Source organism: Aegilops tauschii, chromosome 4, assembly GCF_002575655.3.
Source record: "Aegilops tauschii subsp. strangulata cultivar AL8/78 chromosome 4, Aet v6.0, whole genome shotgun sequence".
NCBI classification, from domain to species: domain Eukaryota; kingdom Viridiplantae; phylum Streptophyta; class Magnoliopsida; order Poales; family Poaceae; genus Aegilops; species Aegilops tauschii.
In genome coordinates, this window is record NC_053038.3 from 365,302,248 (window position 1) to 365,314,296 (window position 12,049).

General features: G+C 48.3%; 1 protein-coding gene across 1 annotated transcript; it reads right to left on the bottom strand.

Moving 5' to 3' along the window:
* Nucleotides 1-865: 865 nt before the first annotated feature.
* Nucleotides 866-1,735, bottom strand: LOC141021893 (uncharacterized). The gene has a single exon (XM_073497747.1). It carries the CDS (start codon nt 1,733-1,735, stop codon nt 866-868), a length of 870 nt encoding a protein of 289 aa, XP_073353848.1.
* Nucleotides 1,736-12,049: the final 10,314 nt, after the last annotated feature.

Here is a 12,049-nt window from a genome sequence, read left to right on the forward strand (position 1 = left end):
TGATCGTCGATCTTATTACACGTGAATGAAAAACTCCGAAGAATAGGACGAAGGGTGGCGATGTTGGGATGACCGAGACGAGCGTGCCAAAGGTCCACTCCGGCGGAAAGCGCCATGGGTGCAGCGACGGAGGAGGTAGATGAGTGGACCGGGTAGAGCTCGTCGGGGCTGTCACATCGGTGGAGCACCATCCGGGTACGGGCATCCTTAACAGAAAAGCCAAACATGTCAAATTCAACGGTAACAGGATTTTCACGTGTAAGAGAACGAACGGAAACAAGATTTTTAATGATGTCAGGAGAGACAAGCACATTAGAAAGATATAATGGCATGGAGTTAGAAGGAAAAGCAGCATGGCCGACATGAGTAATAGGCATGGAAGAACCGTCACCCACGGTAATGCGAGCAACGGTGTGAACGGGGTGAGCGGCAAGAAGGTTACCAGGGTTGGCGGCCATGTGAGCCGTGGCTCCGGTGTCCATATACCAGTCGCCACCGCCAGTGTACTGCTGCGGCGTGGGGTGGTGTGGAGGGCCGTTAGGAGCGCGGGGTCCCAAGGCGCCGGTGGGAGAGCCAGGGCGGACGGCGCCGGCTGAGGCGGGGGCGCCACAAACCCACCGGCCGGAGGCATCCCATAGACTGCAGAGGGGCCGTAGAGTGGCATGGGCTGGTACGCCTGAGGGGCCGCGTGAAGCACCTGGTGAGCGGCCGGGCGGGCGCCGAAGAGGCCCGGAGCGGGGGCACGCGGTATAGGCATGGAATACGCGTGCACAACCCCGGTCCAGGGGTTCTGGCCGGCTTGCCAGGGCGCCGGGGGGAGCTGCGGCTGCTGCTGGCACGGCGCCCCGCCGGGCGCAGCCGGCTGCTACTGCTGCTGTTTGCGGCCGCCGCGGCCATGGCGGCCCCCGCGGCGCCGCCGCTGCTGCTCGGCAGGAAGCGGCGGAGGAGCCGGCTGCGGCTGCGGGTAGGGGAACCCGGGCGGCGGCGGCGCCTGGAAGGGGCCCGGGGCGGGCCTCGGCGGGGCGGTGGGCGCAGCACCGCCGCGAGTACTGGCGGTGAGGGCGGTGTGGGTGGCCCGGGTGCGTGACATCCGCATCCGCCTCTCCTCCAACTTCAGGTAGGCAACGATCTTGGGGAACGTCTGGTTGGTGATGAGGGGGATGTTGGAGGCGGCGTTCCCGAAATTGTCGCTCAGGCCAGCGATGAGGGTGCTGAGGAGGAGCTCGTCGGAGACCTTCTCACCAAGGTCACGAAGCTCGTTAACAAGCTTCTTGAGGCGCATGTAGTAATCGTCGACAGACGAGTCAAGCTGCTGGCACCCAAAAAACTCGCCGTGCAAGAAAACCTTGCGTTGGAGCGCGTTGTCGGTGAAGAGGCCGTTGAGCTTGGTCCAAACGGTGTGAGCATCATCGTCGGCGGAGACCACCGTGTGGAAGAGGTCCTTCGAGATGGTGGTGTAGAACCAACGAATGAGGGTGGCGTCGATGGACGTCCACTCCTCCTCATCCTCCATGAAGCGGGAATCCACGGAGCCATCGATGTGATCCCGGATGTTGTGCTCCCGGAACACAAGGGAGAAGTACGTCTTCCATGCATAGTAGGTGGAGGTGAGGTGGTCGAGGACGAAGGGAACTCGAGCGAGGATGTTGAGGTCGCGGATGACGACGGGATCGGGGCCTTCGAACGGATTGGTGCGGCGGCTGCGGGTGGTGCCGGAGGAGCCAGGGGAGGCCATGGGTAGACGAGGGCGGCGGCGTCACGCGAGAAGCGGCGCGACGGATGGGAGGCAGCGCGGCCGAAGGGCAGCGCGGCGGGTTGGGCGGCAGGGGGGGGGGGGAAGCGGGGCGGCGGTGGCGGCGGCGTGGGGTTCGCGACGGTGGCGGCGGTGGTGTTGGGCGGTGGCGGCGGCGATGAGATCGCGGCGGTGGCACAGGGTTAGGGTTAGGATCTTAGGAATGATACCATGTTGGAAACGAGAGTTTGGCAATGCTTCACGATGTATTGATCGGTGCAAAGCGCACGTATATATGGAGTACAAGGTGGGCCACAACCTCAACTATACAATGACTAGGAGGTGGGCCAGGCTATACAATATACATGCACAAAACCATATATTCAACACTGATCACCTTGAGCATGGTAGTAGTACACCATAAAGGAGCTAGAAGATAAGCTGCAGATTAATCACCGGATAAGGAGGGGAGCGAATCAATTTCCATCCCTGATACGACCAACCATCCCATTGATTGTTGAGGTCTCCAGCAGAATCCCACAGCACGACGCGTTGGTTATCTGCATCGTTTTTCAGCATTTTGCATATTTGACCTGTCTAGGCCTGGTTGGGCTAATACACGTAAAAAAATCAACATCTGCATATAGTTTGGTCGTCTGCGTTGCATCAAAGCCCAAATTGTGACCTGCTGTTTGATTATCTGCGTTTGTGCTTTACACATGAATAGATGCAACAGTTGTTTGGCTGCGTGCAAGGAACTGTTTTGCTCACCCCTTTCAAATGTGATGGCCTTACCACCCAACACTTCACAACACACGACACACAAGAACAACAGATCACGAACAACACATCACACAAGAACATCAGCACACATCACACAATAACTAGCAGTGCATAATAGTAGTAGGCATAAGTTTAAATAGCAGGGCATCCCATGCCCCTACTGGACCCTAGGGTGCTGATCCCGGTGCAAAATATTGACAAATTTTGCAGCAAAGGAGACGATCAAACTTAATCTCGGACCTAACTTAGTTCAGACTTTAGACGATCTACACGGAGAACCTAGAGGGCATGGCTGATGTCGCCGACGAAACTATGCTTCGAGCACCAGACCCTGCGGATGTGGGAGGTGCTGGCGTTGTAGATCTGCACCTTCAGGCCGAGCCGGGGGAGCCGCAGAATGGGCAGGTCACCGGGGACGATCCTGTGACGCCGACATAAGTACTGCCAGCCCCTCCCAAGCACCATGTGCCCCTTGATCATCCACACCTGGACTCAAAACTCACACCACTTGTTGGCAGAGAGATTGCCGACATGAGGAGGGGCGACGAACAGCCATTTCTTCATCACTGGCCTGAAGGTAGGCGGGATGAACAACATGGAGATGTTCCCCTTGTCCTTGATCTAGACGTAAAACCTGACCGGCTCTCGTGCACCCTCCTCGTGGCCGATCCTCAGCCTCCTGTGAGCTCCCAGCGACACGCTCATGGTGTCCACCATCCCGCTTCAGCCAACGGTTGGTGGGGATGAGGTCCTTGACTTCCTCGGCACCGATGACGACATGCACTCCTCTGTCGGCTGTGTCCCACTCCGTCTTCATGATCTTGTTAATTAAGTCGACGATAATATGCAAAATAGTGATGATGAGTGGCAGTTACACTGATCATTTGCAACTGTTGCTGATTAGTGGCAGTTGCATTTGGGTCGTGCTATGATCATATCATATCACTGCACAAGCTCAATGATACGCCTCCGTCGTATCTACTTTTCCAAACACTTTTGCCCTTGTTTTGGACTCTAACTTGCATGATTTGAATGGAACTAACCCGGACTGACGCTGTTTTCAGCAGAATTGCCATGGTGTTATTTATGTGCAGAAACAAAAGTTCTCGGAATGACCTGAAACTCCACAGAGCTTATTTTTGGAAAATATTAAAAATATTGGCGAAAGAATCAAGGCTAGGGCCCCCCCACCTGTCCACGAGGGTGGGGGCACGCCCCCTGCCTCGTGGGCCCCTTGGAGCTCCACCGACCTCAACTCCAACTCCATATATTCGTGTTCAAGGAGAAAAAAATCAGAGAGAAAGATTCATCGCGTTTTACGATACGGAGCCGCCACCAAGCCCTAAACTCTCTCGGGAGGGCTGATCTGGAGTCCGTTCGGGGCTCCGAAGAGGGGAATCCGTCGCCATCGTCATCAGCAACCATCCACCATCACCAATGTCATGATGCTCACCGCCGTGCGTGAGTAATTCCATCGTAGGCTTGCTGGACGGTGATGGGTTGGATGAGATTTATTATGTACTCGAGTTAGTTTTGTTAGGGTTTGATCCCTAGTATCCACTATGTTCTGAGATTGATGTTGCTATGACTTTGCTATGCTTAATGCTTGTCACTAGGGCCCGAGTGCCATGATTTCAGATCTGAACCTATTATGTTTTCATGAATATATGTGAGTTCTTGATCCTATCTTGCAAGTCTATAGTCACCTACTATGTGTTATGATCCGGCAACCCCGAATTGACAATAATCGGGACCACTCCCGGTGATGACCGTAGTTTGAGGAGTTCATGTATTCACTATGTGTTAATGCTTTGGTCCGGTACTCTATTAAAAGGAGGCCTTAATATCCCTTAGTTTCCACTAGGACCCCGCTGCCACAGGAGGGTAGGACAAAAGATGTCTGATACGTCTCCAATGTATCTATAATTTTTGATTGCTCCATGCTATATTATCTTCTGTTTTGGACATTATTGGGCTTTATTATTCACTTTTATATTATTTTTGGGACTAACATATTAACCGAAGGCCCAGCCCAGAATTGTTGTTTTTTGCCTATTTCAGAGTTTTGCAGAAAAAGAATATCAAACGGAGTCCAAACGGAATGAAACCTTCGGGAACGTGATTTTTGGAACGAACAAGATCCAGGAGACTTGGACCCTAAGTCAAGGAAGCTTCCAGGAAGCCACGGGGTAGGGGGGCGCGCCTACCCCCCAGGCGCGCCTCCACCCTCGTGGGGCCCGCGTTGCTCCACCGACGTACTCCTTCCTCCTATATATACCTACGTACCCCCAAACGATCAGATACGGAGCCAAAAACCTAATTCCACCGCCGCAACCTTCTGTACCCATGAGATCCCATCTTGGGGCCTGTTCCGGAGCTCCGCCGGAGGGGGCATCGATCATGGAGGGCTTCTACATCAACACCAGAGCCCCTTCGATGAAGTGTGAGTAGTTTACCTCAGACCTTCGGGTCCATAGTTATTAGCTAGATGGCTTCTTCTCTCTTTTTGGATCTCAATACAATGTTCTCCCCCTCTCTCCTGGAGATCTATTCGATGTAATCTTCTTTTGCGGTGTCTTTGTTGAGACCGATGAATTTTGGGTTTATGATCAAGTTTATCTATGAACAATATTTGAATCTTCTGAATTCTTTTATGTATGATTGGTTATCTTTGCAAGTCTCTTCGAATTATCAGTTTGGTTTGGCCTACTAGATTGATCTTTCTTGCAATGGGAGAAGTGCTTAGCTTTGGGTTCAATCGTGCGGTGTCCTTTCCCAGTGACAGTAGGGGCAGCAAGGCACGTATTGTATTGTTGCCATCGAGGATAACAAGATGTTTTTTTATCATATTGCATGAATTTATCCCTCTACATCATGTCATCTTGCTTAAGGCGTTACTCTGTTCTTATGAACTTAATACTCTAGATGCATGCTGGATAGCGGTCGATGTGTGGAGTAATTGTAGTAGATGCAGGCAGGATTCGGTCTACTTGTCTCAGACGTGATGCCTATATACATGATCATACCTAGATATTCTCATAACTATGCTCAATTCTGTCAATTGCTCAACAATAATTTGTTCACCCACCGTAAAATACTTATGCTCTTGAGAGAAGCCACTAGTGAAACCTATGGCCCCCGGGTCTATCTTCATCATATTAATCTTCCAACACTTAGTTATTTCCTTTGCCTTTTATTTTACTTTGCTTCTTTATCATGAAAATACCAAAAAATATTATCCTATCATATCTATCAGATCTCACTCTCGTAAGTGACCGTGTAGGGATTGACAACCCCTTATCGCGTTGGTTGCGAGGATTTATTTGTTTTGTGTAGGTGCGAGGGACTCGCGCGTAGCCTCCTACTGGATTGATACCTTGGTTCTAAAAAACTGAGGGAAATACTTATGCTACTTTGCTGCATCACCCTTTCCTCTTCAAGGGAAAACCAACGCAGTTCTCAAGAGGTAGCAAGAAGGATTTCTGGCGCCGTTGCCGGGGAGGTCTACGCAAAAGCCAACATACCAAGTACCCATCACAAACCCTTATCTCCCGCATTACATTATTTGCCATTTGCCTCTCATTTTCCTCTCCCCCACTTCACCCTTGCCGTTTTATTCGCCCTCTCTTTTTCGTTCGCCTCTTTTTCACTTGCTTTTTGTTTGCTCGTGTGTTGGATTGCTTGCTTGTCACGATGGCTCAAGATAATACCAAATTGTGTGACTTTACCAATACCAATAATAATGATTTCCTTAGCACTCCGATTGCTCCTCTTACCGATATTGAATCTTGTGAAATCAATGCTGCTTTGTTGAATCTTGTCATGAAAGATCAATTCGCCAGCCTTCCTAGCGAAGATGCCGCTACTCATCTAAATAGCTTCGTTGATTTGTGTGATATGCAAAAGAAGAAAGATGTTGATAATGATATTGTTAAATTGAAGCTATTTCCTTTTTCGCTTAGAGATCGTGCTAAAGCTTGGTTTTCATCTTTGCCTAAAAATAGTATTGATTCTTGGAATAAGTGCAAAGATGCTTTTATCTCTAAGTATTTTCCCCCCGCTAAGATCATCTCTCTTAGAAACGATATTATGAATTTTAAGCAACTTGATCATGAACATGTTGCACAAGCTTGGGAGAGGATGAAATTAATGATACGTAATTGCCCTACTCATGGTTTGAATTTGTGGATGATTATACAAAATTTTATGCCGGATTGAATTTTGCTTCTAGAAATCTTTTCCATAAGCACGTATGACTATATTCGGAATACATGCCTACATTATATTGATGAATTGGAGCTAGTTCTGTGTCACCCTATGTTATGACTGTTACATGATGAACCGCATCCGGCATAATTCTCCATCACCGATCCAATGCCTACGAGCTTTTCACATATTGTTCTTCGCTTATTTACTTTTCCGTTGCTACTGTTACAATCACTACAAAACCCAAAAATATTACTTTTGCTACCGTTACTGTTACTTCCATATTACTTTGCTACTAAATACTTTGCTGCAGATACTAAGTTATCCAGGTGTGGTTGAATTGACAACTCAACTGCTAATACTTGAGAATATTCTTTGGCTCCCCTTGTGACGAATCAATAAATTTGGGTTGAATACTCTAACCTCAAAAACTGTTGCGATCCCCTATACTTGTGGGTTATCACTCAACTGCCAATGATCAGTGCTACCATCAGATCATGGCAACTGCCAAATGCACATGCTCAAATTTATCCAGCCACAATTTTTGGCATTCAGATTTGTCCTGTAACATGCACATTGACGGTGTCCTGAACTAAGGGGTACCAACCCAGTTGGCTCACTGTCCATGGGCCGAGCTTATGGCCCACCAATCTCATAAGGAAGGACTCCGAAAGCCTTGATCATGGACGTGACCAGGATGGACTCGCCCGAAGACTTGACGTGTACTTAAAGGACCACTTTGCATGTCGACGTGTTTATCCCTAGTTGGCAACCGACCATATGTAACCCTAGCTACCCCCAGTGTCTATATAAACCGGAGGGTTTAGCCCATAGGAGGACAATTTTATTCACCTTAGGGGTAGAACACAACATATGATCTCGAGGTAGATCAAGCATGTACTCGATACATCATCATCAATATAATCAAAGCATGGCGAGGGTTTTACCTCTTCGAGAGGGCTCAAACCTGGGTAAACATTGTCTCCTTCATCTCCTGTTACCCATCGATCCAAGATCGATAGCTCGGGCCCCCTACCCGAGATCTGCCGGTTTCAGTACCGACGCACATGCATTGTCCTACGCTGATCATGCAATCACATAGCACCTACTAGTCATGCACACACACACACATGCACACACACCAATCTAGCAACATACGCAAAGAACACCGGCAAAATAGCAAGAACACACTATAATATAAGATTCTAGGGAGTATCAATGTGGCATGAACAGACCAATCTACCATGAGTACCCTAGGCAGTATCAACGTGACAAGAACAACAACAAATGCATCAATCTAGCATGACTATAAAGGCAACAACATTCTCATCTAAGCACTAGAAACATCTGCATTGCTCTGATTCAACCCAAAAAGTCTGGATTCGAGTTGAATCGAATCCTATCCAGACGAAACAATGAAATCTGACATTGCCCTAACCATTACTCGAAGTACGCAAAGAACCCTGACCACAAACTCATCTACAACGGGGAACAAATCTAAGCTCACCAGAGCGGGTGCCAGTGCAACATAGGCCGACCGAGGAGAAAACCCTAGCGGGAACAAAGGTGCCACTGCCGAAGATGAGACAACCATTCTGACGGCTGCGGCCGTGGTCCTCGTTGTGCGCCGGCTGGAGGATGAGTGTGTTGGAAATATGCCCTAGAGGCAATAATATTTGTATTATTATATTTCCATATTCATAAATAAAGAGTTTATATTCTATGCTATAACTACTATGATCCTGGAATATGCGATTAGGTGGAAAACTCATATGCACGTGCGGAATGATAAACAATAAATTAAAAGGTTCCTAGTCTCGCATCTAAGACTAGCTCAAGTGTTGTTGGTGATCACGTTTTCCGGATCTTAGGATATCATTAAGTGTAACGACGATCCTAAAACAACATTGAGATTATGACGTTGGAAGAACGATCATATTGAACAGACCCAATCTTGTTTGTTATGAATTGAGTTAATATCGTCTACATTCAATTATAATAACACAAAGTGTTAACATGTGAAATTTCTCCTTAGACCATGAGACTATCATGGTTACTTCTTACCATACGGTGGGCTTTGGGGTTGCTCAAACATCACTTGTAACACGGTGATCATAATGACAACTTACAGGTTCATCGGAAAGTTTAACAAGTGACAGATAGCTCGAGAGTGGGAGACGGTGGAGAGATATTATTAGGGCACTCTCGGTGTGATGGCTTCAATCATCATCTAGCGAGACACATGTGACTTCGTCACGGGGATGCCAGAACACAATAATGAGAAAGAAGAACAAAATTGGTAATGATGATTTCGGTATAGCGAGCATAGTGATGACTCGGGAGGATACCGATGCATCCCGGGTTTATCTCGCGAGGGTCTTGCTCATGTAGCCTCAAAGATGGGCCGTCCTGGGCCCGCGCTACGCGCTACGTCCTGGGCCGCAGGCAGACGGGCCTGGGTACCCCCAGTCCCAGAGCCCCGACAGCTGGTTCCTTAGTCTTCTCTAAACTCGACTTGAGGTTAGGTTACCACCAGATCCGGGTTCTTGAAGAGGATATTCCAAAGACCGCATTCCTTAGTCGCTATGGTTCATATGAGTACACTGTCAAGTCTCTCGGCTTAACTAATGCTCCATCTACGTTCTCTCGTTTGATGAACTATATCTTTATGGAATACCTCGACAAGTTCGTCGTGGTTTATCTGGATGATATCCTTGTGTATTCCAAGAATAAAAAAGAACATGCTGAACATCTTCGTCTTGTACTAGAAAAGCTTCGAGAGCATCAGCTATATGCCAAATACTCCAAGTGTGAATTCTGGTTACCCGAAGTGACCTACCTTGGTCATGTGATATCCAATTATGGTATTGCTGTCAACCCAGAACGAGTTCAAGCTATTCTTCACTGGACTCCCTCTAAGAATGTCAAACAAGTCAGAAGTTTTCTCGGACTCGCCGGCTATTGCCGTCGTTTTGTCGAGAACTTATCCAAGATTGCCAAGCCATTGACTAATCTGCTTCACAAGGGTGTTAAGTTCGATTGGACAAAAAAATGTCAGGAAAGTTTCTAGGCACTCAAGGGCAAGCTGACTTCTGCCCTAGTGCTTGCTCCTCCAGATTCTCGCAATAAATTCATCATTTATTGTGATGCATCTCGCCAAGGATTAGGTTGTGTCCTAATGCAAGAGCGCAAGGTGATTGCTTATGCCTCTCGATAGTTGCGCCCTCATGAAGAGAACTACCCAGTTCATGACCTCAAAATTGCTGCAGTTATTTATGCACTGAAGTTGTGGCGACATTACCTTCTCGGTAACCGTTGCAAGATCTTCAATGATCATCAAAGTCTAAAGTATTTGTTTACTCAACCAGATCTGAATCTCCATCAGCAACGATGGATGGAAGCAATTACAGACTATGACTGTGGTATCTCTTATACCCCTGGCAAGGCTAATGTCATGGCCGATGCCTTGAATCGCAAATCTTATTGCAACAACTTCATGGTTCAGAAGGCTCGACCCCTCCTTCATGAAGAACTTCACAAGTTGAACCTTCACATTGTTCCACAGGGTTCTCTTAATAACGTTGTCCTGGAACCAACTCTTCAGAAATCCATCAAGTTCGCACAAGAGAAAGACACTGAAATTGATCAGATTAAGAGTGATCTTGCCTCTGAAAAGGCCAAAGACTTCTCGCTGGATGAAGGTGGAGCTTTGTTCTTCAGAGATCGCCTTCTGGTACCCGGATTCAACCTTATGACAGAGAAAGTTATGAAAGAAGCACATGACACACCTCTCTCTATTCATCCTGGAAGTACCAAGATGTATCTAGACATTCGTCAGAAATACTGGTGGTCTAAGATGAAGCAAGACATTGCTTGATATATTGAGGAATGTGACGTTTGCCGTCGCGTCAAAGCAGAACATCAGAAACCTGCTGGACTTCCGCAATCGCTTCCTATTCCTAAATGGAAATGGGATAAGGTTCAAATAGATTTCATCACTGGCCTCCCCAGATCACAAAAGGGTCACGATGCTATTTTTGTCGTCATCGACCAATTCTCCAAAGTTGCACGCTTTCTGCTAGTCAAGGAGACAATCACTGCTAGTCAATTAGGAAACTTGTATATCTCCAGAATTTTGACACTCCACGGCATTCCGAAGGAGATCAATTTAGACCGTGGCAGCATTTTCACCTCAAAGTTCTGGGATAGTTTCCAAGAAGCTATGGAAACTCATATAACTTGGAGCATTGCTTATCACCCCCAGTCCCAAGGACAAGTTGAGCAAGTTAACCAACTGCTTGAAGATATGTTGCGTGCTTGAGTCATATCCTTTGGCAAGAAGTGGGAACAATCCCTCCCGTATGCTGAATTCTCGTACAAGAACAGCTATCAAGCTAGCTTGAAGATGGCACCCTTCCAGGTATTATATGGACGTAAGTGCCGAACCCCTCTGAATAGGTTAGAAACCGGGGAACGACCGATCATCGGTTCGGATATTATCTAACAAGCTAAAGAACATGTCCGTATTGTCCAGGAAAATCGCAAGGATGCCCAGTCCCGCCAGAAGAGCAACTATGACCGTAAACACTAGGGATCTACCTATCAACCTGGTGACCAAGCTTATCTGTGTGTCACTCCTATGAGGGGCACTCATCGTTTTGGAGTCAAGGGCAAGTTAGCTCCTCGCTACATTGGTCCTTTCCACATTCTTGCCCGACGTGGATATGTGGCTTATAAATTGGATTTGCCGCCGCAGTTCTCTCACGTCCATGATGTCTTCCATGTATCGCAACTTCGTCGTTGCTTCAAGGATCCGCGCCATGAAGTGGATCATGAAATGCTCGAAATGCAAGATGATCTCTCTTACAAAGATCATCTGATCCGCATTCTCGATCAAGCTGAACGTTGAATCCCTCAAAAAGTTATGAAGTTCCTTAAAGTGCAGTGGTTGAATCATACTGAAGATGAAACCACCTGGGAACGCGAGGATCATCTTCGTGACACCCCCATGTGCACAGTACCGTCCCAGCCAGGGGGTCTTCCCCTTCCTCCACTGTTCACCATGGCGCGGTGGACGCCGTCGGCGCGTCCAGGGCATGGATCTGCCATGGGGCAGCCATGCAGAGGCCCCCGACGCTCCATAAGGCCCCCGTCGACCCCGCTAGCAACCCTAGACCGCCATTCCCCCTCCACCTCGCGCCGCTCTCTCCCACCTCTCTCGAGCGCCGCCATGGCCTCTGCCCCGTGATTCTCACGGCCACCTTCGCCCCCGCGCCTCGCCGTCGTGCCAGAACGCTCCACTATTGTCTTGCTACCCCGTCTGGTGCC

What these genes read in the sequence shown, in the direction of transcription:
- LOC141021893 (XM_073497747.1), bottom strand. Translation starts at nt 1,735, where the DNA reads ATGGCCTCCCCTGGCTCCTCCGGCACCACCCGCAGCCGCCGCACCAAT.